Raw genomic sequence first — 27,374 nt, forward strand, 5'->3', positions numbered from 1 at the left:
AAGTGCAACCTTGTGTAACCTGACTAACTACAAAGCTGCTTGAGCGTCACCGACGCTCAAGTGAACACTTAACACTATAGAAAATACACAGATACTGGTTTAGGTTCCAAAGCCTATTAACTGTATTATATCTAATATACTTGTAAAAGGGGATAACAGTACAAATGATACACTACAATATAACAAGGACTTCCTAACCACAGAACTAAACAATAAATACAAAAAGACAATACTACACTGACCTAAATGCAATACAGTACAATACTATAATACTATGAGAGATATAAGAGAAAAGAGGAGAGAGAGAGATAGAGAGAGAGAGAGAAATTGGCTCACAGAAAGACAATGATTACGGAGAGAAACTTACGCACAAAGGGTTTGATCGCCTGCGCCTCGATATCCAGCTCCCGGCTATCAGCAGATAACCGTTGATGAGAGAGAGTGAGCTGGATGTGGTCGGCCTGCCTATTTATGCCCCACACACAATGCAATCTCATAGTCCCTACAATCCCATTGTTCATTGGCCGAAGGAATTCGGCCCTGCATCATAACAAAAGGTCATAAGTTGATTCATATCAGTGGCCCTGGTTATGCAAAATAATGGGTGATGACTAACACATTCCTGTCTTCTGGAGAGCGATTGTTTGGCGAATACAAAACAGAATCCTGTCTGGGTTCTGTTCTATATTCATGATGTCCACTTTCAGTTGAGACAATGACATCTCAGCCCTCATTCTCCTGTATACAAATCCAGCCCCATTTGTAAACACAGGTGTTGGCCCTCCTTATTGAGTCTCAAAAACTCAGTGTAATTAAAGGCTATTGTACTCCGTCTGCGGGAAAGATACTGATTTGGAGTACAATTGATCTTCAATTACTATTCCTGTGTTTACCTTATGCATGTGTAGATATGAGGCCCTCTTAACATGCAAACTATTGTTTGGGGGATCTCTGAGGTCAAAGAGACATTTGAGACCCACTGATGCCTGTCTCCTACTGTTCAGATGCATGACTAAGTAAGAACAAATAATAATAAATAAATGGACATAACTTCTTATGTCCATAACTATTCGCACGAGCGATTAATACGCTCCAAACCAACACCGGAATATTGCTAATTAAATACTCTTCCGATGGGTACCAAACACTGCTGTATGATTCCTGTTAGACCCTTCGTACGATGCAAAGAGGGATTCCTCAGCTCAGGGACATTCTATTTTAACCAAACTTTCAGAATCTATCAAAGGGACCATGATCTATAAACTACATTAATTGTGAACAGTTGTAACGAATGGGTCGCACGCTACGACTACGTAAACTCTACCGTAAATACGCATACCGCGCCTGCGAGTGCACGCTATCGCGGGTATGCGCCTTCACGGGAGAGCGTACGCATGCGCAGCGCGGACCAGTGTGCGGTGCAAATATGGCAACGTGCATAGAGACATTTTTCTGACTTTGACAGTCCACCCTTTGGCAGTCAATAATAACTGCCACAAAACGTTTAAGGAGAAAAATGTAAGTCAGGGGTTAATTGATTTCCATGGTGGGGTAAGGAAGAAGAGAGGAGTAGGTGTGAAAAGGGTATGACCTAGTGAGAAAGCAGAAGCATGTGTGTATGAGTCCATGTTTGGAGGGTCATGTATCATCGTGCCGTACGTGTGGTAAATCAAGCTTCGAGGTATTGCGAAGTATACATTTGAATTCCTTCTTATCCTGTGGTACAGGTCTGTGGATGGGCTGTCAAACTCTACCGAGCTCATTTCGGCTGTGGTTGTAACAAAATGGGGAAGCACATTTTAGTTGATGATACATGAATGGGGGAGGTATGTGGTTGCTGATATCTGTGCCTGTATTCCCTATCGTCTATGTGTGTCGTTACCTGAGGGTTGTAGAGATGAAGATAAAGAACACTTATGGAGAATGCAATGATATTCTATGTCAGGGAAATGTACATCTGTCGTTGAGGTTGTGTTCGGTATCTGTTGAGAGTCGTCTTCTTTGCGCTGTATTGCTCCTTAGGCATGAGCAAATAGCTTTGTCTGAGCCATCAGATTTACAAAAAATGTTGGGCTAGCGTGAGTTTAAAAGTACTAGGGAAACTGGGGATCCATGGCAAAGTTCATCAAGTGTCCATATCATAGGTTATCAAAACTTCATCTTTGGTGCTTGTCTGTTGTCTTGTCTGTATACCGTCTCGTCAACTTCCTCGTCCAAGGGGTCTTTGTATCTTGGAGAAAAGCAGAAAAACAGGTGAAAGAAACGGACCGTATAATCGCATTTTCATCACATTCTGGTTTCTATCATTGGGTCATAAATCAAATCCAGGTTAATTACAGTTTCCTCACTCCTCAAGCTCATCACTTTTGTACTTTGTTTGCACCTCATTAAAGCCTGCCCGCATCTAAATATCAATCCAATCGATATAACGACACCCAAGATACATAGGAGAAACTTTCCAACATCCATTATGACTCCTTGAGCCCAGTCTCCTAAACCGGAGAACCAATTTCGCGGGTTCAACCATGACACCCAACCAGTCAGCTCATTACCTACAGCAGCAAGGGTGAGATTGTGTTTTCGACGAAATTCCCACTTCAATTGGAGAATATCATCCATCTTTTGGTCTATGACCTCTACCGGATCCTCGGTGCTATTTGTGATGTACGTGCAACACTTTATGCCGTACTGTGTTGCCAATGTAACACAATATCCGCCTGTTACTGCTGTAAGATAATTAAGAACCATCCTATGCTGAACTAGTTCTGTTTTATAAGCTTGAAGTTCTCTTCCAGTGTATCTAAACGTGTCATCATACATTTCAGTGATATTATCTAACAAATTGGCGAGTGCGGAAATGTATCTATAATTCATCACACCTCGAGCGGTGCGAGTGAAATCTAACGCTACCAGAACCTGAATCCCGGTGGATTCATGGATAAGATCAGAGGCCGGATGCTCTAACCTTTCTGACAGTTGTCTTTTAACTCGGTGCTCGTAATGAGTGTGAGTATAAGGAGCTTGGGCACCACGGTGTATGTCCTTCATTTTGTCATGTGTAACAGTCATCACTTCAGGCAATACTTTTCCAATATAACACAATCCTTCAGAGTTTGGGGCAAGCCACTTGTACGCCTTTCTCCCACATATGAAATATGCGTCATCGGGGAGAACATAGGGGACGGAGAAGGACATGACCATGTTACAAACCTTCCAGGTGAAATCTCCTGACCCTAATTCTTCCAACTGCTTAATGCACGTATCGGTTTGTACGATGTGTGCACAGTATCCTGGTGATACCTCTCCAACTCTAGTAATCCTATTTCCTAAGGTATATCGATACCGGAAAGATTTTCCTCTACTGGCTATGTGGCGTACGAGCTCTGTATCTGTAGGCATTCTATCTGCTCTGTGTGAAAAGGTCATGGTAAGGTTGCTCCATGACACTTCCCAATTTCCCGGCTTACGGGGATTGGAGATATTAAAACATATGAGGGACCTATCCACATGGTATTGGTGGAGCTTCAAACTAGGAGGGCTGGAGATGTTAAACCTCCGGTCCACCGGTCTCCCACCACTTAGCTCAAGTACCTCCCCTAACGTTAAAGGAAATGGTACTAGCCCTGATTTGCTATGCCCTTGAGGTACTTGAGAACATACCCAAAAATCTGTCTCATTTAACACGCTACCCACTAAGGAGTGATAGTCACTCAATGGATGCCGGTCCCTATGGTTATTAAAACTGGATTGGCATTATTGTTACCGAGCCTACTGATACAGTTTTCTTTTTTGAGCTAACAATCCTTCAAAGAAAATGTTTACAGATAACATGGTTGTTAGATCGTGCCCGGTACTCGCCTTTGCTTGGTGATTGGGTTGCTATTGGAAATTTACACCTCCGTCTCAGTCATTAGAGCCTTTCTGGATCCTTTCTCGACCTCACTGGTACTCTCACCGAAACAGACTGCTCTGGTCAACATCATGGTTAACGGGAAAATCCATATCGCAGTCTCTTGGGGCAAGTCCATCTTACAGGAGGAGAAAAGACGAAATTTGTAAAGGGGGTATAAGAAAACAGTTTGAGGGGGGGGGGGAGAACTCGTTACGATAATAAGTTCTCTCGTCTTGTTGTTCTTCTTGTTCTGCTGTCCTCTCAAAGGTGCTGTCTCTCAGTCTTCAAAAAACGATCATTCTGGTGATGCAATATTCCTTCCTAACCGACGATCTTTCTGTAAGGAGCAAAAATCTGGCATTACCATTGGTCCAACTGAGGGGTGACATACCATCTTTAAACCATGGAAACATGAGTGAGAAGAGAGAGAAAATAAAAAAACAAAAGAGATAGAGAACAATTCATGTGCATATATACATTACATAACTCGACAATAACCATCAATAAGAAAAGAGAAACAAAGCATTTTTAAACATTGTAAGAAAACATTGTTAGCATTAGAAAAACATTGTCAGACTTATTAGGCTGTCATATCTATGTGTCTAATGGTCTCCCTGAGCAGTCCCTTCCCACCAGCACCTGCATTACTCCACTGTCTGTATCTGGCCAGAAATACATTGTGGCGGAGGTCATGCTGGGGTTTGGTAGACTTCTGCAAGGACCAAGTGGATATGCAATGTGTGAATTCTTACCACTACTAGTCAGAGATGGGGATAGAGAGAGGGAGAGAAAAACATTTTTCACAAATACATTTACAACTTTTCACCTGGTCATTCCTGTGTCTTTAGTGAATGACCTCCCACTTCATTAACCGTTACTTCAGGCTTGCCTCCATTCCTAATAATCACCTTTCCTGCCTATGTGATCCTTGATTATAATGGTGTGTATTGTAATTTTGCTCATTTCTTGGTCTAGGGGGTCTAACTTTATGTGGGTTATTACAGTTGCTAGCACAATGCCCTTCTCTCCTACACTGATAACAAATCCTGGGCTTCCTCCACGTGTCCATGACCTGAGGTTTTGGTTGATTTGATGCCTCCTCAAACGCTCGGATGCTCATCATCATCAATCGTTTCCCCTGTACTTCCCTGATTCCTTGGATTTTATGATTATGGTGTTGTCTTTCTCTTGATCTACAATCTCTTGCAATGTGTCCCTTTTTATGACAATTGTAACAGATTTCCATATCTGGATTTCTCGCAGGGGTGTGTGGCTTTTGTTGGGGTGGTCTTGTGGTTTGGGCCTGTATATTTGCTGCCATTAACTTATCTCTTAGTGACTCTCTGTACCTGGTGATATTCTGGTCATGATTAATGACGGCCTCTCTTAGTGCGGCCACCGAGATCTCTCTCCAGTTTGGGTTGGTGGTCTGTACCCTTGTTTTTAATTCATCCTTTAAACCATTCATTAATACCTTAACCGCTATTCCTTTATGTTGTGCATTTGTCTTGATGTCTGCGATCCCAGTGTTTCTAGCCATTATTTGCAGTGCTCGATTGAAATAATTAGAAACATTTTCCTTTTCGTTTTGCCTTATGGAGAAAATTTCATTCCACTTGACAGTGGTTGGGAAATATATTCCTAACTGTCGGTTAATTTGCCTAATACATTCCTGATTGTGTTCCTCCATACAGGGTACCTCCGTGTTTAATTTACAATCAGCAATGAATTTTTCAGGGTCAACACTGGAGGGCAAACATGCCCTCAGCACTGTCCGCCACTCTTTGTTGGTGGGTTCTGTGGCGTTTCCTAGTTCTTTAATAAACCTTTGACATTTGGCTAGATTTTTCCTCGGATCAGGAAATTCAGACATAATTGATCTCAATTCGGTCCGGGACAAGAGACAGCGCATTGCACTGTCCTTGACGGGAATGATTCCCTGATCGTCAGTCTTCCCATTGGGGACTGAGATCACCCTGGCCAGATCGAGCTCAGTTACATCATCTTGTGTTGGTCTTACAATATGGGGTACATCTGTTTGTGCGTGATATGAAACATTGTACGTACCTGTGGACACGACCTCACCTGACCCTCCGTTAGGGGGTTCGATTATTGCCTTTACCAATTTTGTCGCGTCCACCTGGATGGCTTTTGTGATGGTTGCTGGAAGAGGTGCTGACATCGTTCTGGGCTCACTTTCTTGTTTGTATTCCTGAGGGAGGTTTGACATGGGGTGCAGCTTGCACAGGTTAATAGTTGTACATTCAACAGTATTACAATAATCATTGTTACATTTATTACACTTATTCTTATAATCTATATTACAGTTGCTAAGAGCGTTTTTATTGTTCACCCTTGTGTCTTTCTCTCCGCAATCAACCCCTCTCCTGATGCCACTGTCTCTCCTCTCAAGATAAGAGTCAGAAAAGTCAATAGACTCTTTTTGTAATTCACTTTCCTGTTGCCATAACTGTAAATATTCATAATGTTTATTTTGTCTCTTCGTTGGTTCAATGAGACTTATCCTCCTCCTTAAATTTTGTAACACTACTGGACTGAAGCTACCTATTCTTGGGAATTTGTCCCTGTCTTGTACAGTCATTCTCTCCCATTCATCACATAAAATTTCTGTGTGACTTCCGTATTTTTCACACATGATGTACCTTGCCGACCCAATTGATCGGTTCTCTGAATCAACCCGAACCGAGGTTGATCGCCCCCTACCTGAACAACTGGCCCCCATAATCTGCAGGCGTTGCTTATTCCTCCTTGAATATCAAGGCTTTCAGCGAACCCTTACAAACAAACCAAGAAGTCCTGGGCAGGCCGGCGGTGGCGGTTTATCAAGTACCCCACTTACTTCTCGCCCACGTTGGCCTGTGCTGCAATCACTGTATCCAGAGCTGCGGTACCCAACCCAGGGCCCCTGTGAACCTTTATTTACTGGGGCGCGTTCCCCAGCAAGTATCGGTTGTTGGATAGTTCCTGAGTGACCAGCGAACTTCCCTTCCAAAAATAAAAAATTACACAAATCACGTCAGAGTGTACAAATAGCGTTTGTGACCACTTTACTCTAATGGTATTAGGTCAGATTACTAACTACTGCACACAATTACGTGTGGTCCAATCGTTCAGTACACAAGCACTACTTGTTATGTACTGAGAGATCAATGGAATCGATGTTTCCGGCCGCGATTCCTTCAGCAAGAGCTTATGGCCTATATGGGTTCTGCACCAACACCCCAGGCGTTGTGCCACTGGACTTTTATAGCGGACCTCTTTGTCTATTTTGTGACCTCCTGGTCTTGTTCCTTATGACCTCCTGGTCTTGTTACCTTATGACCTCCTGGTCTTGTTACCTTATGGTCCGCTATACTCTAATGCTCAAATATTATTTAACCAGGGATGCCTCCCTAGCCACCGTATATGTCACTTACACGTATGTCCCTTGACGAGTACCCGGCTTTCCTTTTGGTTCCACCTTACAGTTATATAAACTTTTGTATACAAAACACACTCACTCAACACATGTACACTTTTGTTTCTATATCTATTTCTGCGCAGAAATTTGTCTTTAGCCCAACAGTGTTACCAATTAGGAGCAGGATCTGTTAAACTAAATTTCAGATTCTCCAAAAATAGACTTGCGTTATTTTCCGCGTCGCGTTATCTACCGCTGTGCGTTACTTATCGCCTTTGCGTTACTTCACTTTATCACAACTTGAGCTACGTGGGCGTAACCGGACGCTACGTTGCGTCTGCCTTTGGATTGCGTACGCTAGTCTTTGTTAGCGACACGTGTACGCAATGCAAAGATCCACCGTAACACAATATATTTTTATCAATGTAAATGATCCCTGATCATCTACCGCAATCCACACTGACTGCCTTGTATCTCAGACAAACCGTGTGTTTGTTCTATACTTTAACTATTACCTCTACTATGAAATAACAGCAAATCTCTTTTTAGCACTTTCTATCAACTATAAAATTGGCAAACAGGAATAGTGATATACGAAAATGAAACAGAAATGCAGATATATGCGTGCGTACGCAAGACAAAAGAAAAATAAACAGTTTTAAAAAGACACAAGCGTTTTGTTCTTACTTCCGGTTACCGGGTTCCTTCAGCACTCTTTATCTAAGCGAAGCAGACGCTTATCCCGCCAGCACTATGAGACAATCTCCCACCCTTTGCTGGGGGATAATGTCTGCTGATCTACCTAGTGCAGATGTGAGAAGTATAGGACGAGTTCCCAATTGACAATGCTAAATTCCTTTGTCGTATAAGCAACCCTTTATGAAGCTAAGAACACTGTACGCTGTTTACTTAAGAAGTACCGTAATGGTACGCTGTTGGCGTAACGATCGCTCGGCCGTAGGCGAGACGCTCAAGCGTCACGTTCGCTCGCGGCCCAGCGATCACAGGACACGTTATTGGTTATGTCTAGGGTAATGATTCGCTATGGCGTAGCTTACGCTCGAGACCACGAGGAGGTCACCAGCGATGCAGATGCTCACAACACTATACCTTTATGTTAAAACCTTATACCAATGAAATACACTGAATACCTTAATGTGAGTACAGGGTGTAAGTGCAACCTTGTGTAACCTGACTAACTACAAAGCTGCTTGAGCGTCACCGACGCTCAAGTGAACACTTAACACTATAGAAAATACACAGATACTGGTTTAGGTTCCAAAGCCTATTAACTGTATTATATCTAATATACTTGTAAAAGGGGATAACAGTACAAATGATACACTACAATATAACAAGGACTTCCTAACCACAGAACTAAACAATAAATACAAAAAGACAATACTACACTGACCTAAATGCAATACAGTACAATACTATAATACTATGAGAGATATAAGAGAAAAGAGGAGAGAGAGAGATAGAGAGAGAGAGAGAAATTGGCTCACAGAAAGACAATGATTACGGAGAGAAACTTACGCACAAAGGGTTTGATCGCCTGCGCCTCGATATCCAGCTCCCGGCTATCAGCAGATAACCGTTGATGAGAGAGAGTGAGCTGGATGTGGTCGGCCTGCCTATTTATGCCCCACACACAATGCAATCTCATAGTCCCTACAATCCCATTGTTCATTGGCCGAAGGAATTCGGCCCTGCATCATAACAAAAGGTCATAAGTTGATTCATATCAGTGGCCCTGGTTATGCAAAATAATGGGTGATGACTAACACATTCCTGTCTTCTGGAGAGCGATTGTTTGGCGAATACAAAACAGAATCCTGTCTGGGTTCTGTTCTATATTCATGATGTCCACTTTCAGTTGAGACAATGACATCTCAGCCCTCATTCTCCTGTATACAAATCCAGCCCCATTTGTAAACACAGGTGTTGGCCCTCCTTATTGAGTCTCAAAAACTCAGTGTAATTAAAGGCTATTGTACTCCGTCTGCGGGAAAGATACTGATTTGGAGTACAATTGATCTTCAATTACTATTCCTGTGTTTACCTTATGCATGTGTAGATATGAGGCCCTCTTAACATGCAAACTATTGTTTGGGGGATCTCTGAGGTCAAAGAGACATTTGAGACCCACTGATGCCTGTCTCCTACTGTTCAGATGCATGACTAAGTAAGAACAAATAATAATAAATAAATGGACATAACTTCTTATGTCCATAACTATTCGCACGAGCGATTAATACGCTCCAAACCAACACCGGAATATTGCTAATTAAATACTCTTCCGATGGGTACCAAACACTGCTGTATGATTCCTGTTAGACCCTTCGTACGATGCAAAGAGGGATTCCTCAGCTCAGGGACATTCTATTTTAACCAAACTTTCAGAATCTATCAAAGGGACCATGATCTATAAACTACATTAATTGTGAACAGTTGTAACGAATGGGTCGCACGCTACGACTACGTAAACTCTACCGTAAATACGCATACCGCGCCTGCGAGTGCACGCTATCGCGGGTATGCGCCTTCACGGGAGAGCGTACGCATGCGCAGCGCGGACCAGTGTGCGGTGCAAATATGGCAACGTGCATAGAGACATTTTTCTGACTTTGACACCTGGTAAGGATTTCTATCAAAGGACTTTTAACATCTGTTCTAACCTACCAGTGCTCTGCAATACCTTCTACGGCTACGTGTTCCAGGAACTGTTATTTGCCACTATCAACTGCTAATCTTGAATGCTGCTTTGTTGTATCACGGAGTCTGTTAATACACTTTTATTTTGAATTTTAACTTGGTTGTCATGGTCACACCTTCGGGTAATTATTCTGCACTTACATGTCCAGGGGTCTGATTAAACCTCCCAGGTTTAATTTTATCTCAGCTCCTACAACTGAGGCTTCCTCCCGTCAGCCTAAACCCTCAGTTGTGACACCAAGAAGTTTCCTGTGGTGGAGTTTCAACTTGGACGGTTTCTCCTATTCCGGGAAGCAGGTGTGGATATGGGCCTGAGATTGGGATCCCTCAAGCTCCAGATTTCGGCTTTATCCATTTTCTTCCAGAAACAATTGGCTGTCCCCCTGAGGTTCAGACCTTTCTGAAAGGGGTTCTGCACATCCAGCCTCCCTTTGTGGCACCAACGGCACCCTGGGATCTTGATGTGGTGTTGCATTTCCTGCAATCAGATTTGTTAGAGCCTCCTCAGGAGGCTGAAGTCAAGTTTCTCACGTGGAAGGCTGTCACTTTGTTGGCCTTAGCTTCTGCGCGACGTTTGTCGGAATTGGGGGCTTTGTCCTGTAAAAGTCCTTATCTGGTCTTCCATGAAGATAGGGCGGAACTCAGGACTCGTCAACAGTTCCTTCCTAAGGTTGTGTAATTTCAACCAACCTATTGTGGTGCCAGTGGCTACTGACTCCTCAGTTGCTTCAAAGTCCTTGGATGTTGTGAGGGCTTTGAAAATTTTTGTGAAGAGGACTGCTCGTCACAGAAAATCGGACTGTCTGTTTGTCCTGTATGATCCCAAGGAAATTGGGTGTCCTACTTCTAAGCAGACAATTTCGTGCTGGATCAGGTTCACCACCCAGCATGCATATTCTACTGCAGGATTGCCGTGTCCAAAATCTGTTAAGGCGCACTCTACTCGTAAATTGGGTTCTTCCCGGGCGGCTGCCCCGGTGTCTCAGCTTTGCCGAGCGGCTTCTTGGTCTGAGTCGAACACGTTTGCTAAGCTTTGCAAGTTCGATACTTTGGCCTCTGATGACCTCAGGTTTGGTCAAGCAGTTCTGCAGGAGCCTGCGCGCTCTCCCGCCCGTTCTGGGTGCTTTGGTACATCCCCATGGTATTAATATGGACCCCAGCATCCTCTAGGGCGTAAGAGAAAATAGGATTTTAATTACCTACCGGTAAATCCTTTTCTCGTAGTCCGTAGAGGATGCTGAGCGCCTTATCCTGCAGTGATTATTTAGTTCAGTACTGCCTGGTTCCTAGGTAAGTTCTGCATTCTTTACTGTTTCAGTACGGTTTCAGTTGTTGCTGAGTTGTTCCGGCATGTTGGCCAGATTTGCCTTGTTGTGTGAGCTGGTATGAATCTCGCCACTATCTGTGTATTTCCTTCTCTCAAAGTATGTTGTCTCCTCGGGCACAGTTTCTATACTGAGCCTGGTAGGAGGGGCATAGAGGGAGGAGCCAGCCCACACTGTTAAACTGTTAAAGTGCCAATGGCTCCTGGTTGACCCGTCTATACCCCATGGTACTAATATTGACCCCAGCATCCTCTATGGACTACAAGAAAAGGATTTACCGGTAGGTAATTAAAATCCTATTTATATTCCTGCTCTCCCCCTCACATCATGTCACTGTGTGTTACCAGCCCAGAGATCTGACCAGTCTCCTCCCCACACTCTCTGGTGTATCTCATACATCAGGAGCCATCAGCCCCTATTATACTCCTGTTCTCCTCCTCACATCATGTCACTGTGTGTTACTAGTCCAGAGACCTGACCAGTCTCCTCCCCACACTCTCTTGTGTATCTCATACATCAGGAGCCATCAGCCCCTATTATACTCCTGCTCTCCCCCTCACATCATGTCACTGTGTGTTACCAGCCCAGAGATCTGACCAGTCTCTTCCCCACACTCTCTGGTGTATCTCACACATCAGGAGCCATCATCCTCTATTATACTCCTGCTCTCCCCCTCACATCATGTCAATGTGTGTTACCAGCCCAGAGATCTTACTAGTCTCCATGGGACGCTATCATAGTAATTTTATCACATGAACAATGATGGGAGTCCTCATGTGACATTACCCATAATCCTGTCTGTGCTCTACCACATTATTCTTTATCTTCCTTGTGTATTGATATCTTAATATATAGTACTTTAATATATTTGAAATGACACTGCAATACCAAAGCAAAGTATCAGGTGATTCCCTTCTCCCTAAGATCTACACCGAAGCATCCACCTGAGTTAGTAGCTGGACTCCGGCTGGCCAGAAGGACATATTGATGCTGATTGTGGCTCTCAGCTGCTGGCTATGGTCCTGATTCAGAGTTCTGCGCTGTTGCGTGGCTTCATACCAATTTCTGATTATCAGTAATCTGTGGTTGTGCAAAGTCCGCCATGTTTAGAATGGGCCTTGCGCTGTTGTTCGGAGTCCCCCTCTGCCGCTCCCTGATTGACAGGCTGAGGTGTTGAGGGCGTGTGGAGAAGGCGGACTGAAGACTGTGTTATTAGAAGGTACGTCGCCCTCGTTTTCTAGGAGGGGAGAGCCAAGGGACTTCATGTCACCACGCAGACTACTTGGCCTTGCAGCCCCGCTTCCATTGGCCAATTGCACAAGCTGGCCATCTGTGGGGTTACGATGGTCACGATGTTGGATCGCAGTGCTGGGATCACAGCTACATGCAGGATATGTCTCTTCTACTGAGATGCCTTGTGTACTCCCATTCCATGCCATTATCAGTCAGATGTGTTCCACCTAGCATGGTGTAGGTGTGAGTGCCATTTCCAGTGGTGGTGGCCGCTTTAGTCAGCGTAGAGCTGGGGGCAGAGCGTTTATAAGACATGTCTGACTCAGAATACTGTCTGATGTCCACATGAGATTTCCATTTGTGGTAGGCAGTTGGAATTGCGGCCACATTCCAAGCGACTTTGACTGAGGCCCTCTGTGTCCACCTGTAGATCTTCATTGGACTAGGATGTTTTGCTAATTTTTCTCATGTCTATTCAGCTCTGAAGTAACCAATGTGTATGGGGGTGAGGGACAGAATCTGAATGGCCATTATGGTTGGCATCTGATTATTGAAGCTTCCTGTCCTATGATGCCAGCTGGGCCGTGTGTATGTTCAGAAACTGTTACTCACCAATGTCTGCTTTTGGGTCCATGCAATATGCTTGGTGACGTGATTGTGTTACATTTTAAGCTAATGTTTTACTTATTCAACAGTTGTATTTATATATAATAAAAAAATGTAAGAATTTTCTCCTGCAGGGTTCACAGGTTATCCACAGGATAACATTGGGATATGATGAAGCGACAGTGGATTTGCACCAAATGGTCAAAGCTTTTCTGCCTCTCAGCATGCAACGGGCCCGTCCATATATCCCTGCTCCCTGGCTCAGGGAAATCAGTTTTTTGTTTGGTGTGGCAGGAGCCGGACCATGGTCAATGGGCTGCTGGTTTTTAGCAGCCATAAGCTTTCTTATTTTATTTCTATAGTCTTACTATTTTTTTTTTTGAGTGCTCTTTTTAAAAAGCGTCTTATACGTGCCTTAGAAAGAGTCGCTCCTACAACTCCCCACCTAGTCGCGACAATGCTTACCCGTGAGTACAGTTTTGTTTCGGCAGGCCTTTGTTGGATATACTAGCAAGTCCAGCAGACGTTACCAGACTGAGGCCGGAGTACGGGTAGAAGGTAAGGCATCTGTTCTGCTTAGAGGGGGAACACGGACACAGCCGCACTGTTTTTGGAGTATACTACCAAACAGTCGCTAACATTTGGGGTGCTCCAGCGCTAGGCCTTAGGAATCATAGGCTCCAGGGGTAATTTAAGTCCGCAATCCCTAGGGTTGATGTCAGCAGTGAGGAGTCATGACCAGTTTCCTCCAAGTCTCCTGCCATGAACTGTTTTCCCGCTTCCGCCTGAGACGCTGTGTACTAAGGGAACCCAGTTGCAGCATATGCGGCTGTGTGATTGGTGCGTCAGTGTTCACTTGGGTGTCTGTGTTCACTATAGATTTATGGAGCGGCTATGTACACTATTAGCATCTGGATCCACTCAGCGTTCGCCAACGTATTGATCGGTGCTGGAAGCGGGGTGAGTCTCCCTGTATCCCACTGTACTGAGCATGGGTAATACAGCACTACATCTCTATCTACCTTTTGATTACGAATAGTTGGATAAGTGCTATTGCATATGAGTCTGATCATTATTACTGTTGTTTTCTTTTGCTATGCGTCTGAATACAGTTAAATCTTATATAAAGTAATGCAGTAATATGTTTCTCCTACATACTTAAAATGTATTTGTAATTGATTATGTGCTCATAATTGCTTATTATACTAATGTATAATCTATGACTGATTGCTAGTGTGATTGCTGACTTTACTATAATTCTGTCAGTTTTTTCTGTCTATTCCGATCCTCAATGCTGGTGCAAAGCAGGGTAGGGTCGGATTGTATGTCACTTTAACAAAATTTAAAGTGATTTCAGTCACAAATTGTGTAGTACACTGTGCAAGTGTCTGATTATTTATCATGTCTAAGAGCGGCAAGGGAGAGGAAAATACACTCACAGCAGCACCAACACTCGTATCATGTTTGTCTTGCAAAGTTGGGTTAACCTTTCAGGATATGGTTCAAGATGGTTTGTGTACAAACTGTTTTAGCTTTGACCAAGGTCTCTTGAAATATACAAGGCAGACACAGGTGCAAGTTGATCCCCCTTGGGCTATGTTTGCACAGACTTTGTTTGCAGCAATAGAGTTTGTAGCTAACGAGTAGGGTGGTTTAGAGGAAGTATAATGTCTTAACTGTAAGTACATGTAAAGTTGTGAGGTTGAAAGGTGAAACTTCTCTTGTAACTGTTGGAAAGAGAGTATTTGGCCTCCAGAGTCGAAGCCGTCGCAGATAGCTTTAATTCCTATACAAGCCCAGTCATAAAATCATCTGTTATGTAGGGTGAGCTGGTATAGTCTCTACCCACTCTTCTATTAATCGTTATCCAAGCCAAATATGTATCTTTAAAAAAGGGATGATTTAGTATATGAGGAGGAATACATTTTCTATGGAGATGTAACAAGGCAGTAGGGGCGTAGGGTGAGAATAAAGTATCATCAAGAGTGGAATTTGTGAAGTGAGTGTGGTTTAGTAGCCAGTCTGTGGCATATTGGAAGAACCCAGCACAGGAAAAAGCTTGAATATCTGGTAGGGCCATTCCACCGAGGGTTTTCGGTTAGACCAAGCGTAAACGAGAAATTTTAGTTTTTTTGGGATTGCCATATGAATTTTATGAACGCTCTAGAACATATGGTAGTATCAGCTTTGGACATGGCAATCAGGAGCATCTGTATGCAATATGAGAGATTATGAGATATTACACTCTTAACAAGCGCAATTCTGCCTAGTAGTGAGAGAGGTAAGTGCATCCATTTCTGTAGTTGAGACAAAATAGATCGAATAATGGGGGAGAGATTTAGGCCATACAATTTTTTTTATCTTAGTAGGAATATGGATTTGAAAATATTTTAAGGAAGTGCGGGATACATGAAATTGCGATAACGCAGACGATGAGAACTGACCCTTTGTGCGGGGGTACCCCAGCAGTGGATGAGGCAGATATCTGATAAACTTACCCTTTGTGTGGGGGTATTGGAGTTAAAGATATAACTCACTGGCCTGTGAGAGTAGTAGGGGGATTGGCAGCTTCATGTGGTTACAGTTATCACGATTCCCAGCCGACATATGCAAGATGAAATATAATATAGGGAAAGATAAATGCCGTTGGCTGGCTATAAGAGTTGCAGAGAGTAGGAGGTAAGTATGGTGGTATAGCCCAACTCTCCAGGGTGCCTGGGCTGTCTCCAACCTCCACGGGGCGCAGGAGACATAGGGTATCTGAGGGAACTGAGCCAGGAATAGCTACTGGGCCCTCTGCCCAGGCTGCAGTCCAAAAGGCTGCTCAGGTCTTTGTAACAGTGCTATGGAGCGTATGTATGAAAGCAGCTGTAGAACTGTGGAGGCAGGGGGCCACTCACCAGCTGGAAGCTATATGGAGAGAGCAGGGCACTAGTCCTCAGGCTCCGGGGGCAGCCATGCAGGAGGAAGCAAGATCCCAGGATGGCCATCTGCTGGGGGGGACACCACTGCCGCAGTGTCTCCAGCAAGCCGCAGGTCCCCGCCGGGCTCTCTTCAGATAATCCGTCGATGGCCTCACTGGCAGGGATGCTCAGCGGGTGCCGTGGGTTCACTCGGTCCCTATTCTATGGCGAGCGGGAGCAATCCGTCAGCCGCGGCATCCCTGGATGGCTACAGTCGCCGTTCCCGGATATCAAAGTCCCGGCTTTGAGAGGACAGGAGGGCTGCAACCTGCAGGAGTGAAGGAGTCGCTCCCCAGCTCCTCTGCACCACTCTGCCTGGATCCGGAGGAGGCCAGGGGGAAGACAGGGGCTGTTAAAAGGTAATTGAGGTTAGAAAAAAGGGGTATATTAGAGGGGAATTATGGGAGCTCGTAGGAAGCATGTCCTCCCTCAATCATCAGGCCATGCCCCCCCAGAGGACTGGTTTCTAAATCAGAAGATAAGCCATCAGCCTGATGGGGCGGGCCTCCACCTGCTGGATCCCAGGGTGGGAGGTCAATTTCTTCAATTTGCACAGATCTGGCATCAGTCTACAAGAGACGCCTGGGTGCAAGAAGTGATATCTCTTGGTTATGCATTTGCTTTCAGGAAGCTCCCTCAAAGGTATTTTTTGTACCAGCCTGTCTCTGGTAGAGATGAAGGCCAGGGCTTTGCAAGAGGCAGTTCAGAAATTGCTTCAGTCAGGAGTAATCATTCCAGTTCCTTCTGCACAACAAGGACAGGGTTTTTACTCCAACCTGTTTCTAGTCCAGAAGATAAATGGGTTGTCCCGGCACATACTCAATCTCAAAGTGCTGAACAAGTACATTTGGGTGCCTCGTTTTCATATGGAGACTTTACGTTCCATCAATTTGGCCATGGAGCCAGGGTATTTTTTGGAATCCCTGGATATCCATTATACTTACCTACATGTTCCTATAGCCCAGTCCCATCAGCGCTATCTCAGGTTCACTATCCTCCAACAGCATTTTCAGTTCCAGGTCCTGCATTCCGGATTGGCCACAGCCCCCATAGTATTTTCCAAAACTATGGTGGTAATGGCAGCTTATCTCTGCCAGCAGGGGATAAGAATTTTTCCATACCTCAACGATATTTTTCTCCTGGCACAGTCTCAGGACTTGCTTCTGCGTCATCTGCAACAGACAATAACATGTCTTCAGAAGCACGGGTGGCTCATAAATTGGGCGAAATCGTCTCTGGTTCCGTCAAAGTGGTGGACTCACTTGGGAGCTGTATTGGATTTGAGCCTCTGAACAAAATATCCAAAGTTCAGTCAATTATTCAAGAGCTGCTACATCAGAGGTTCTCAAACTCGGTCCTCGGGGGCCCACACAGTGCATGTTTTGCAGGTCTCCTCACAGAATAGCAAGTGAAATAATTGGCTCCACCTGTGGACCTTTTAAAATGTGTCAGTGAGTAATTAATACACCTGTGCACCTGCTGGGTTACCTGCAAAACATGCACTGTGTGGGCCCCAGAGGACCGAGTTTGAGAACCTCTGTGCTTCATAGTCGAAGGGTATCCATTCAAGCAGCAATGCGTGTGATGGGATTGAAGGTTTCAACATTCGACATGTTAGAGCAGGGGTGGCCAGACTTTTGGAGTCGGTGATCTACTTTGAAATCAGAAAAGCTTTTATCTACCTAGGCGGGATACTTGCGCGTGCCCAAAAAAGGGCGTGACATAACAAAAGGGGGCATGGTATAACACTAAATAACACATTGGCCACCACAGGTAAAAACCTCAAACACATATGCCCCCACAGTGCCAGATACACATATGCCCCCACAGTGCCAGATATGCCCCCACAGTGCCAGATACACATGCCCCTAGAGTGCCATGTGCCCACAGTGCCAGATATTCCCCCACAGTGCCAGATATGCCCCCACAGTGCCAGATACATATATGCCCCCACAGTGCCAGATACACACATGCCCCTACAGTGCCATGTGCCCACAGTGCCAGATATTCCCCCACAGTGCCAGATACACATGCCCCCCACAGTGCCAGATACACACATGCCCCTACAGTGCCATGTGCCCACAGTGCCAGATATGCCCCACAGTGCCATATGCCCACACTAACATTACTTTATCTAACGCTGGCTGGCTTGAGTGCATTCCCTCTGGCTGGATCCCCGCTGGCTGGCTGGATCCCCACCACTGCTGTCCTGCTGCTGCTGGCGCTGAGCTGACTGGATCAAACCAGATCTAGCAGGCGCACAGGATCCTCACATCGCGTTCCCAGTTGTGCATTGTGCGGGTGCATGGCTGATGTCATGATGTCACCCACACAATGCATCAATGGGAACGCTCCAGACTCAGAGAGGCGGCAAGTCACACTTGGATCGCGATCTACCGGTGAGAGCTCCGCAAGCTACCGGTAGATTGCGTTCAACGTTTTGGCCGCCTCTGTGGTAGAGTATGCTCAGTTCCATTCGAGGCCTGTGCAACATCTAATCCTTACCAAATGGAATGGTTTTCATCAGACAATAAAAACGCAGACTATGGTCCTTACTCTGGAAGTAAGGAGGTTGTTAGCCTGGTAGCCTAGTGACTGCAGACATCCCATCTGGACAAAGGGAGACCCTTTTGGATCTCAGATTGGGAAATTCTGACAATGGATGACAGCCTACAGGGCTGGGGAGCAGTGTCAAGAAGGTCTTGTTTCCAGGGGCAGTGGACAAGGAAAAAAGTTTCCTTCCAATAAATATATTGGAACTTCGGGCCATATACATGGTGCTGATTCAGGCAAAGGACATCCTTCAGGGGAAACCAGTTCAGATCCGCTCGGACAATTCAACGGCATCATCGAGGAACTCGCAGCCAAAAACAATGAAGGAGGTAAGTCGCACATTAAAGTAGGCAGAACTTCATCATCCAGTCTTGTCCGTATTGTTTGTCCCGGGAGTCCTAAATTGTGAAGCGTATTTTCTCAGTCGACACGCCATTCAGGCAAGCGAATGGGCGCTACACCCGGAGGTCTTCCAGACCCTGGTCGACAGGTGGAGGTTGCCGGAGATGGATCTCGTGGCGTCCTGTCAGAACAACAAAGTTCTCACATACGGGTCAAGAACAAAGGATCCCAGAGCGATCTTTGTGGATACCCTGTCAGTGAGATGGGACTTTCATCTGGCTTATGTGTTTCCTCCAATCACCCTAATACCCAGGGTGGTGAGAAAGATAAAGCAAGGAAAGGGTGCCGTGATACTAGTAGTTCCGGCTTGGCCCAGAAGGCATTGGTACACAGATCTGCAGAGAATGTCGATGGATGCCCCACTTTTGCTTCCTCAACGTCCAGATCTACTGATGCAGGGTTCTTGTTATCACAGACACCTGGAGCGACTGTCTATGACAATGTGGCTCTTGAGACCTCTATCCTGAAGTCAAGCGGATTCTCACAACAGGTAATTCAAACAATGCTCAGAGCAAGGGAACCTTCCTCAGCTCGCATTTATCACAGAATATTGTAAGCCTATATTCAGTGGTGCAGTGAACGGAGATTTGACCCTAGGTCTTTCAGAGTTTCCAGGGTCATAGCATTCCTTCAGGCAGAAATGGATAAAGGTTTAAGGGTGGCTTCCTTGAGAGTGCAAGTATCAGCATTGACTGTATTCCAAAAGAAAATTGCCAACCTACAGGATGTGCACACTTTATCCCAGGTAATGCTGCACATTCAACCTCCTTTTGTCCTCCTACAGTGCCTTGGGACTTAAGTGTAGTCCTAAAGGCCCTTCAAGTTGCCCGATTTGAACCACTTAAAAAAGTGGATCTTAAATGGTTGACAGCTAAAGTTCTCTTTCTACTGGCCCTGGCTTCAGCTAGAAGAGTTTTAGATTTAGGGGCATTGTTATGTGGTCCTCCATTTCTGCTTATTTTTTTTTATCCATATAGAGCAGTTCTCAGAACTAAATCTGGGCATCTTACTAAGGTGGTGTCTAAATTCCACCTTAACAAAGAAATTGTAGTCCCGGCTTTCCAGGGGCCGGGCCTTTCTGCATCGTTGGATGTACTCCGTGCCTTAAGGATCTACATAGATTGTATCAGTGCTATCAGAAAGACAGATTCTTTCTTTGTTCTCTACGGATTTCACAAGAGATGATAGCCTGCTGATAAGCAGACACTGGCGAGGTGGCTTCGGAAGACTATTTCAGAAGCATACTGATCAAGCTGATCTCCATGTGTCGGCTAATGTCTCTGCTCACTGTACTCATTAAGGTAGGTCCATCATGGGCATCCAACGTGGTGCTTCAGCAGAACAGATATGTAAGGCAGGCACATGGTCTTCCATTAACACATTCATTAGACATTATGCCGTTGATACCGTTGCCTCTTAGGACGCTGAATTCGGGCGAAGGATTCTCCTGTCCAATCAGGAGCGTCCCTACCACTGAATTGCTTTGGCACATCCCAATGTTATTCTGAGGACCCTGCTGGAGAAATATGCGTTATGGTAAGAACTTACTGTTGATAACGATATTTCTCCTAAGTCCACAGGTTCCACAGGGATCCCACCCTGAAGCACCTGATTTGAGGATCCTTTTACTCACCTCTTCCTTTTTGTACGGAAAGGTGTCCATGTGTGTGTGTTCTTCTCGCCTGATTAGGGCTCTCTATGATCCTCCTGCCTTGAGCTTTGAAAAACAACTGATTTGCCTGAGCCAGGAGGCGGGCTTATATGGATGGGCCCGTTGCATGCTGGGAGGCCGAAATACTTTCATCGTTATGTTGCAAATCCGCTGTCGCTTCTTCTTATCCCAATGTTATCCTATGGATCCTGTGGACTTAGGAGAAATACCGTAATCAACTGTAAGTTCTTACCATAATGTATATATTTCCATATCTCTCCAGCAGATGGACAGAGGGGCAGGAATACCTCGGAGGGACATCTAACTTTGTTTCCAGATTTTAAATTAGAAGAGAAGAACATCACACGAGATTCTGCAGGAGAAAACCTTATTACCCCAATTATACATCCAGTGCCTCATAGCGCAGATATATCATCTGATCCCTCTAACCATGAGGAGGGTAACATTAATTCAGATGTTTCTACACATAGTGCAGCTCCTACAGATGCTACAGTCATTCCCTCTTCTGAATTTGTTAAATCCTGTAATAATCAGTCAGTTTTTGTTAGACAGAAGAATCACACAAGTAAGAAACAATTTTCATGCTCTGAGTGTGGGAAATGTTTCAAATATAGAGCAAATTTTGTTGAACATCAGAGAAGTCACGCAAGTGAGAAGCCATTTCCATGCTCAGAATGTGGGAAATGTTTTACAAAGAAATCATCTCTTATTATGCATCACAGACTTCACACAGGTGAGAAGCCATTTCCATGCTCTGAGTGTGGGAAATATTTCAAATATAGAGCAAATTTTGTTGAACATCAGAGAAGTCACACAGGTGAGAAGCCATTTCCATGCTCAGAATGTGGGAAATGTTTTACAAAGAAATCATCTCTTATTATGCATCACAGACTTCACACAGGTGAGAAGCCATTTCTATGCTCTGAGTGTGGGAAATGTTTCACACAGAAATCTGCCCTTGTTGTACATCAGAAAAGTCACACAGGTGAGAAGCTGTTTCCATGTTCTGAGTGTGGGAAATGTCTTGCACATAAATCCACTCTTCTTGCACATCTGAGAATTCATACAGGTGAGAAGCCATTTTCATGCCCTACATGCGGGAAATGTTTTACAAAGAAATGCAAAATTGTTGAGCATCAGAAATGTCACACAGGTGAGAAGCCAATTTAATGCTCTGAGTGTGGGAAATGTTATATGCGAAAATCCGCTCTTGTTGTACATCAGAAAAGTCACAGATGAGAAGCCATTTTCATGTTCCAAGTGTGGGAAATGTTTTACACGTAAGTCAAGTCTTGTTACACATCTGAAAAATCACACAGATAAGAAACCATTTCCATGCTCTGAGTGTGGGAAATGTTATATGCGAAAATCAGCTCTTGTTGTACATCAGAAAAGTCACACAAGATGAAAACCATATCGGTGATCTGACTGACATGAAAGAGTTTTGCAACATCTACCTATTGTAAAAGTCATTGATAGTAATATGTACAGTTCCGTTAAAGAGTGAATTCTCAAATGTATATTAACATTACATAACAGTTTTGGAGGGCAATTCAAAACTTGAGTCTTTGCCATCCACAAAGTGGAATGGTCGTCATCGACATAAGACTGGAACACATCGCACATGTATGGATCTTATTGCAGTCTCTTAGATGTTGGTGTCTGCTATATATTTTCACCACATTTTGGCCAAAGCCAAGGAATTGATTTGTGTTAACTGTGATATTATTTCCATCCAAAAGTTGCGACAGGTATACAGCCAGCTCCAATTGAGGAGCCTGTCGTTTTCTCCGGCTGAATGATGTGATAACAAACTCTTTCATCCCTGTGGGAGGCTGGACACAATAGGTATTGTGCGTGGTGTTAGGAGCCTGGACATTTTAAAACTGAAGCCAACTCAAGCTCCTCCTCATACACACAACGTTTCCTACCAACATCAGTTTTTCTTAGTGCTGGTGTTCCAGGATGCGCTCCATCTAGTTTTGAGTTTGGCAGATTTTATGTTTTTTTGTTTTCTCTTTGGCTGATAGAGAGGTAGGTGGGGGAGTTCTTTCTCCTTCTCTACTACCTCCAGGGGCAGGGGGCCTTTATCTTGTCTCAAACATACCTTTCATGCCCAGAAAATAGGAAGAGAGTGTGTTGGATCTGATACAACACCACCCCCGTCCAGTGTGCCGTAGTTGAGGCATGCCAGATTGGTCGGACAGCCAACCAGGCCCGGATCAACACACAGACATTAGGCATACTGAGAAGAAGGACCATCAGGAAAAGCCCTTGGTGGAAGCTCATAGGTTATGCTTCAGGGTTAAATGGTTAGATTTAACTTCAGATGCTTGGGTAAAAGACCTATGCATGGGTTTCTTTTTTTAAATCTTATTCTAGATCTACCAGTGTTTGGCTTTACAAGAGGTTATACAAAAGTCCCGATACCTGCCGGCAGAGAGGTGGGAGGTTTTTTTGTCAAACCTTTTCCTCGTGCAGTAGCCAGACGAGTAATTTTGGTAACTGCACTCGAGAGTCTTTACTAAGGTTTGAGAACAGTAGTTTCTCCAGAGATTCTGTTAGATCATGTCATAGTAACAGAACAAGAATTCATTTCCCATGGTTGGGTAATATATTGTTTAAAATCAAATATAGTTTTAGCTCAAAATAAGCTTTTCCTGGGCAGTGTGACTGATACCAGATTCAGGAGGGGTTTTCTTTCTGGGAAACAAGATTCCATTCTTACAAAAATGGCTCTTGAAAAAGAAGGCATTAAAGCATTGTGCGAAATTGTCTCCATCTATGAGGCAAATCCGTTCACCCAATTTCACTCTTAGAAGTTCCAGATAAAGATTTTATGGAAATGCTACAGATCCCTATCCTCATCTGTAATCTCATCTCACCATTGAGTTCACTGTTGTAGACAGGTTATTCTTTTATGATGTCAGAACAATAGACCTTAATCTATGAAGTTGAGGGACAGCACAGGTTTCAGGGCAAGTGGACGCTGGAGGAGCCTTCATTCCACATCAGTGTTCTGAAACTTTGAGCTGCCTTCAGTGCCCAAAGATCTCTTTACATAGACCTTTTCTTAGCTGAAGTCTACATAAAGGGTCAGGTAGTCTAAGTCAATTTAGACCAAGGGTGGCCAACCAGTTAGAGCCAAAGAGACAAAAAAATCCAGTTAGGTACATCAAAGAGCCGTCATCAAGCCAAAGGTACACGTGCAAAAAAGGGGTGTGGCCTTGTGCCTGCTAGACCATGCCCCGGTATAAAATACATTGAAAAGGCCACTTCCACATAAAATTATTGAAAAAGCCAGATTCACATAATATATTTCAGCTCCCCTATGTGTCACTCCAGCCAGCACCCTGCTGCATCACTCCAGCAAGCTCCCGCATATGTCACTCCTGCCAGTTCCCCGTGAGTCACTCCTGCCATCACCCTGCTGCATCACTCCAGCCATCCCTCCCATGTGTCACTCCTCGTACCACCCTTCTGTGTTACTCCAGCCAGCTCTCCCATGTGTCACTACTTCCAGCACCCTACTGTGTCACTCCAGCCAGTTACTACGTGTGTCACTCTTGCCACCACTCTTTTATGTCACCCCTGCCAGCTCCCTCGTGTAACTCCAGCCAGCTCCCCCTTGTATCACACCAGCCCCTACAACTCGTGACATTGAAGCAGCCTCTTATGTGTCCTCAGTTTGCCTATATTATCCGGCTCCCTCAATTCTCAGTGACCGTAGTGCTGCTGTGTGTCTGGCTGGAGTGCAGCAGTTTCCAGATATATTGTGGTCATGTGATTTTGAGTGTTGGGGAGCCACATTTGAATAAAGAAAGCCTCATGGGGCTCAAGAGCCACTGGTTGGCCACCACTGATTTAGACCGTGCTATTGCAGTAGCATTTTTGAACCATCAGAGGGGATACCAAGATTACCCAGACCATGGAGACATAAAGGACCTTCCTTTGGGTGGAGAAGAATGTGTCGACTCTCACAGCTTTGCATTTTCCCAGTGTGAGCACTGGGATGCTGACGATTTCTGCAGACAACCTAAAAATTTGGGGGAATGGTCACTTCATCCAGATGTTTTCCAACAGATAGTGGACAAATAAGTTCAAACAGATATTGATATGATAGTCCAGAATGAACTTCAAAGAAATACATTACTGTGCCAAGACGAGATCTGGAGTCAAAGTTTGTTGACATACTGATGGTCTTTTGGATTTATCCCCTCATTTATCATGCTCCAGAAGGTCCTGGAAAAGGTAAAGAGCATGGCATACTTGTTGCTCTAGAATAGATTTACCAATTGGTTACTGAAATACAAAATCATTTTAGATAATGTGAAAAAGACCACAATGAATGCTAGGTGTCCTGCATCACCCAAATGTACTGTAAGTTCCCATTTTAACCTTTAAGTTAGCACAACTTTACAGGAGGTTCTTGTTACAGGGTAAAAGTGGGGGTCTGAAAGTTCAGATTTTAGCCATGTCAGTGTTTTTTTTTTGTTTGTTTGTTTTTTTGCAGAAAAAGTCTTTCCCCCTTTTCAAGGCCAGTTCTGAACCTCTGTTTAAAGCCATTTTTTAAAGATACCCCACCAAAGAAAAAGTTGGGATGCCCTTGTTATAGATCATGCTATTTTTACTGGTGTTCTTGTGTAATTAAATTTAAAACAAAATAAAATAACGTTAGAGTTTCAGTTGATAAGAATGTATTCCTGGCTTTATTTCCTTTGTCATCCATATATTTATTGGAAAAGTTGCCATAAAAGATGGTCAATGTATCTTGCAGTTTTTGGCAAAGGGTCATCAAAGATGTTTGGTGAATTTATTGGTAGTATATAACCAGTCTAGTTGGTGGGGTATGTATAGGTGATAAGTAATGTTAACTTTTGTAAAAATGGATGAACCCTCCCCTAGTGAATGTGAAACTAGAAACATTTATAAACCTCGGATTGCTGTAGCTTAGGAATCATAGTTTAGAATACTCCACTAACAAATGACTCCGTAGTCAGCACGTCCTCTTCTTTTTACATTATAAGAGCTCCTATGGTTTAGAATTGAGAGTTCTAGTGTTAGCCTGTTTCCAAGTGCATCTTTCTTTTCTCTTTTGTTGTATGTTACCTGTGATCATCCTTAGAAACTTCTGAAGCTGAAGATGTTGATTGTGCAGTAGAATGTGTTGCCAAGGTGCAACAGAGAGAGGAAAGTGATAGATTGAGGTGAAGCTGGTGGGGTTAACGTCAAAAACCTAAAAATGCCTGGATAAGATGTTTTGTGTGAAATTATGTTATGTTTCTCTTACGTCCTAGGGGATACTTGGTATCCATTTAGTACCATGTGGTATAGACAGGTCCACTGGGAGCATTGGGCACTTTTAAGAACATGATAGTGTGGGCTGGCTCCTCCATCTATGCCCCTCCTACTAGACTCGGTTTAGAAAATGTGCCCAGAGGAGCCGGTCACGCTTCTGGAAGCTCCTGAAGTTTTCTGCATTTATTTTCTAAGTCTGTTATTTTCAGGCAGGACTTGATGGCACCAGCCTGCCTGCTTCGTGGGGGGTGGGGGTGGGGAGGCCCAACCTCTCTCAGGGTTAATGATCCAGTTCCCCGCTGACAGGACACTAGCTCCTGAGGGAACTATTCGCAAGCCCCACCACGGCGAGTGTACACTCCCGCAGCACGCCGCCACCCCTAACAGAGCTAGAAGAATGAAGAGTGGTGAGTACAAAGCCGGCGTCCTGGTTAGCGGATCGCCGGCCATTATGGTGGTATTAGGGTACAGAGACGCACGACTTCTGCATGGGGCAGCTGGGTCTCCAGACTCGGTACACAGTGCAGACGCACAGCTTCTGAGGGGGCGAACTCAGTGTCAGTACACTAGATGTGTACACAGTACCCAGACTGGCAATACAGACTTAAAAGGGGGACTGACTCCATTTTAGGCACAAAATTACCTCAGCCAGTATAAATAAGAGCGGGAAGACCGCGTGTCATTGAAGAGGCTTCAATATGAGTGGATCCAGCAGCTGACAGGCGCCATTTTCCCTACTGCAGGTGACACAGACACTGATTGACAGGGACGCGCAGCTCCTCCGGAGAGACTCCAGATTACTTCAGCGGTACCAGGGGGTCATAGCAGGGGGGAGCGATTTATTAGTGTACTAAATCCCTAATCTAGGTACATAGTCTGCGAACTGGCTAAACTTGGCATTAGCGATAGGGGCGCTGTGTGCTGGTTCCAAACCTCTGTGTATCCCTGAAAGGGCTGTTTGTGGGTTAATTGTGCATTTATCCTTTTCCTCTGTGTATAAGCTGTCACTATACAGTATGTCAGACAATGAGTCAGACAGTGTTCTTCCCCAGGGGGGGTCACTAGTGTGTACTTAGTGTAGTGTCCCTTCCCAGGCTAGTGGGGCTGAACCAGCGTGGCTGGACTCCATTAGGGGGGTGATCTCTTCAATTTCTACTAAGCTATCTCCGAACGAGAAATAGGTGCAATACTTAAGACAATCTATGACTGAGTTTCGGAAAAGAGACTCCGTACTCTAGTCAGTGTCTCAGTCCCCTGCCATTTGTCCGCAAAAACGTACTTTGGCCCATGT

The 27,374-nt window shown here is 44.5% G+C and overlaps 1 protein-coding gene across 3 annotated transcripts in view; it reads left to right on the forward strand.

The window, feature by feature from the left end:
- Positions 1 to 25,481, forward strand: part of LOC135010247 (gastrula zinc finger protein XlCGF48.2-like) — a 38,670-nt gene extending 13,189 nt beyond the window's left edge. For 2 of the 3 annotated variants that reach the window (XM_063952339.1, XM_063952342.1), the window contains exon 6: positions 21,048 to 25,481. In XM_063952339.1, coding sequence (XP_063808409.1) covers positions 21,048 to 21,955 — 908 coding nt within the window. In that variant the 3' untranslated portion in view covers positions 21,956 to 25,481. The remainder of the gene's footprint in view (positions 1 to 21,047) is intronic. The other variant, XM_063952340.1, reaches the window with a different exon arrangement.
- Positions 25,482 to 27,374: the final 1,893 nt, after the last annotated feature.

The sequence above is a fragment of the Pseudophryne corroboree genome, unplaced genomic scaffold (assembly GCF_028390025.1).
Source record: "Pseudophryne corroboree isolate aPseCor3 unplaced genomic scaffold, aPseCor3.hap2 scaffold_2316, whole genome shotgun sequence".
NCBI lineage: Eukaryota > Metazoa > Chordata > Amphibia > Anura > Myobatrachidae > Pseudophryne > Pseudophryne corroboree.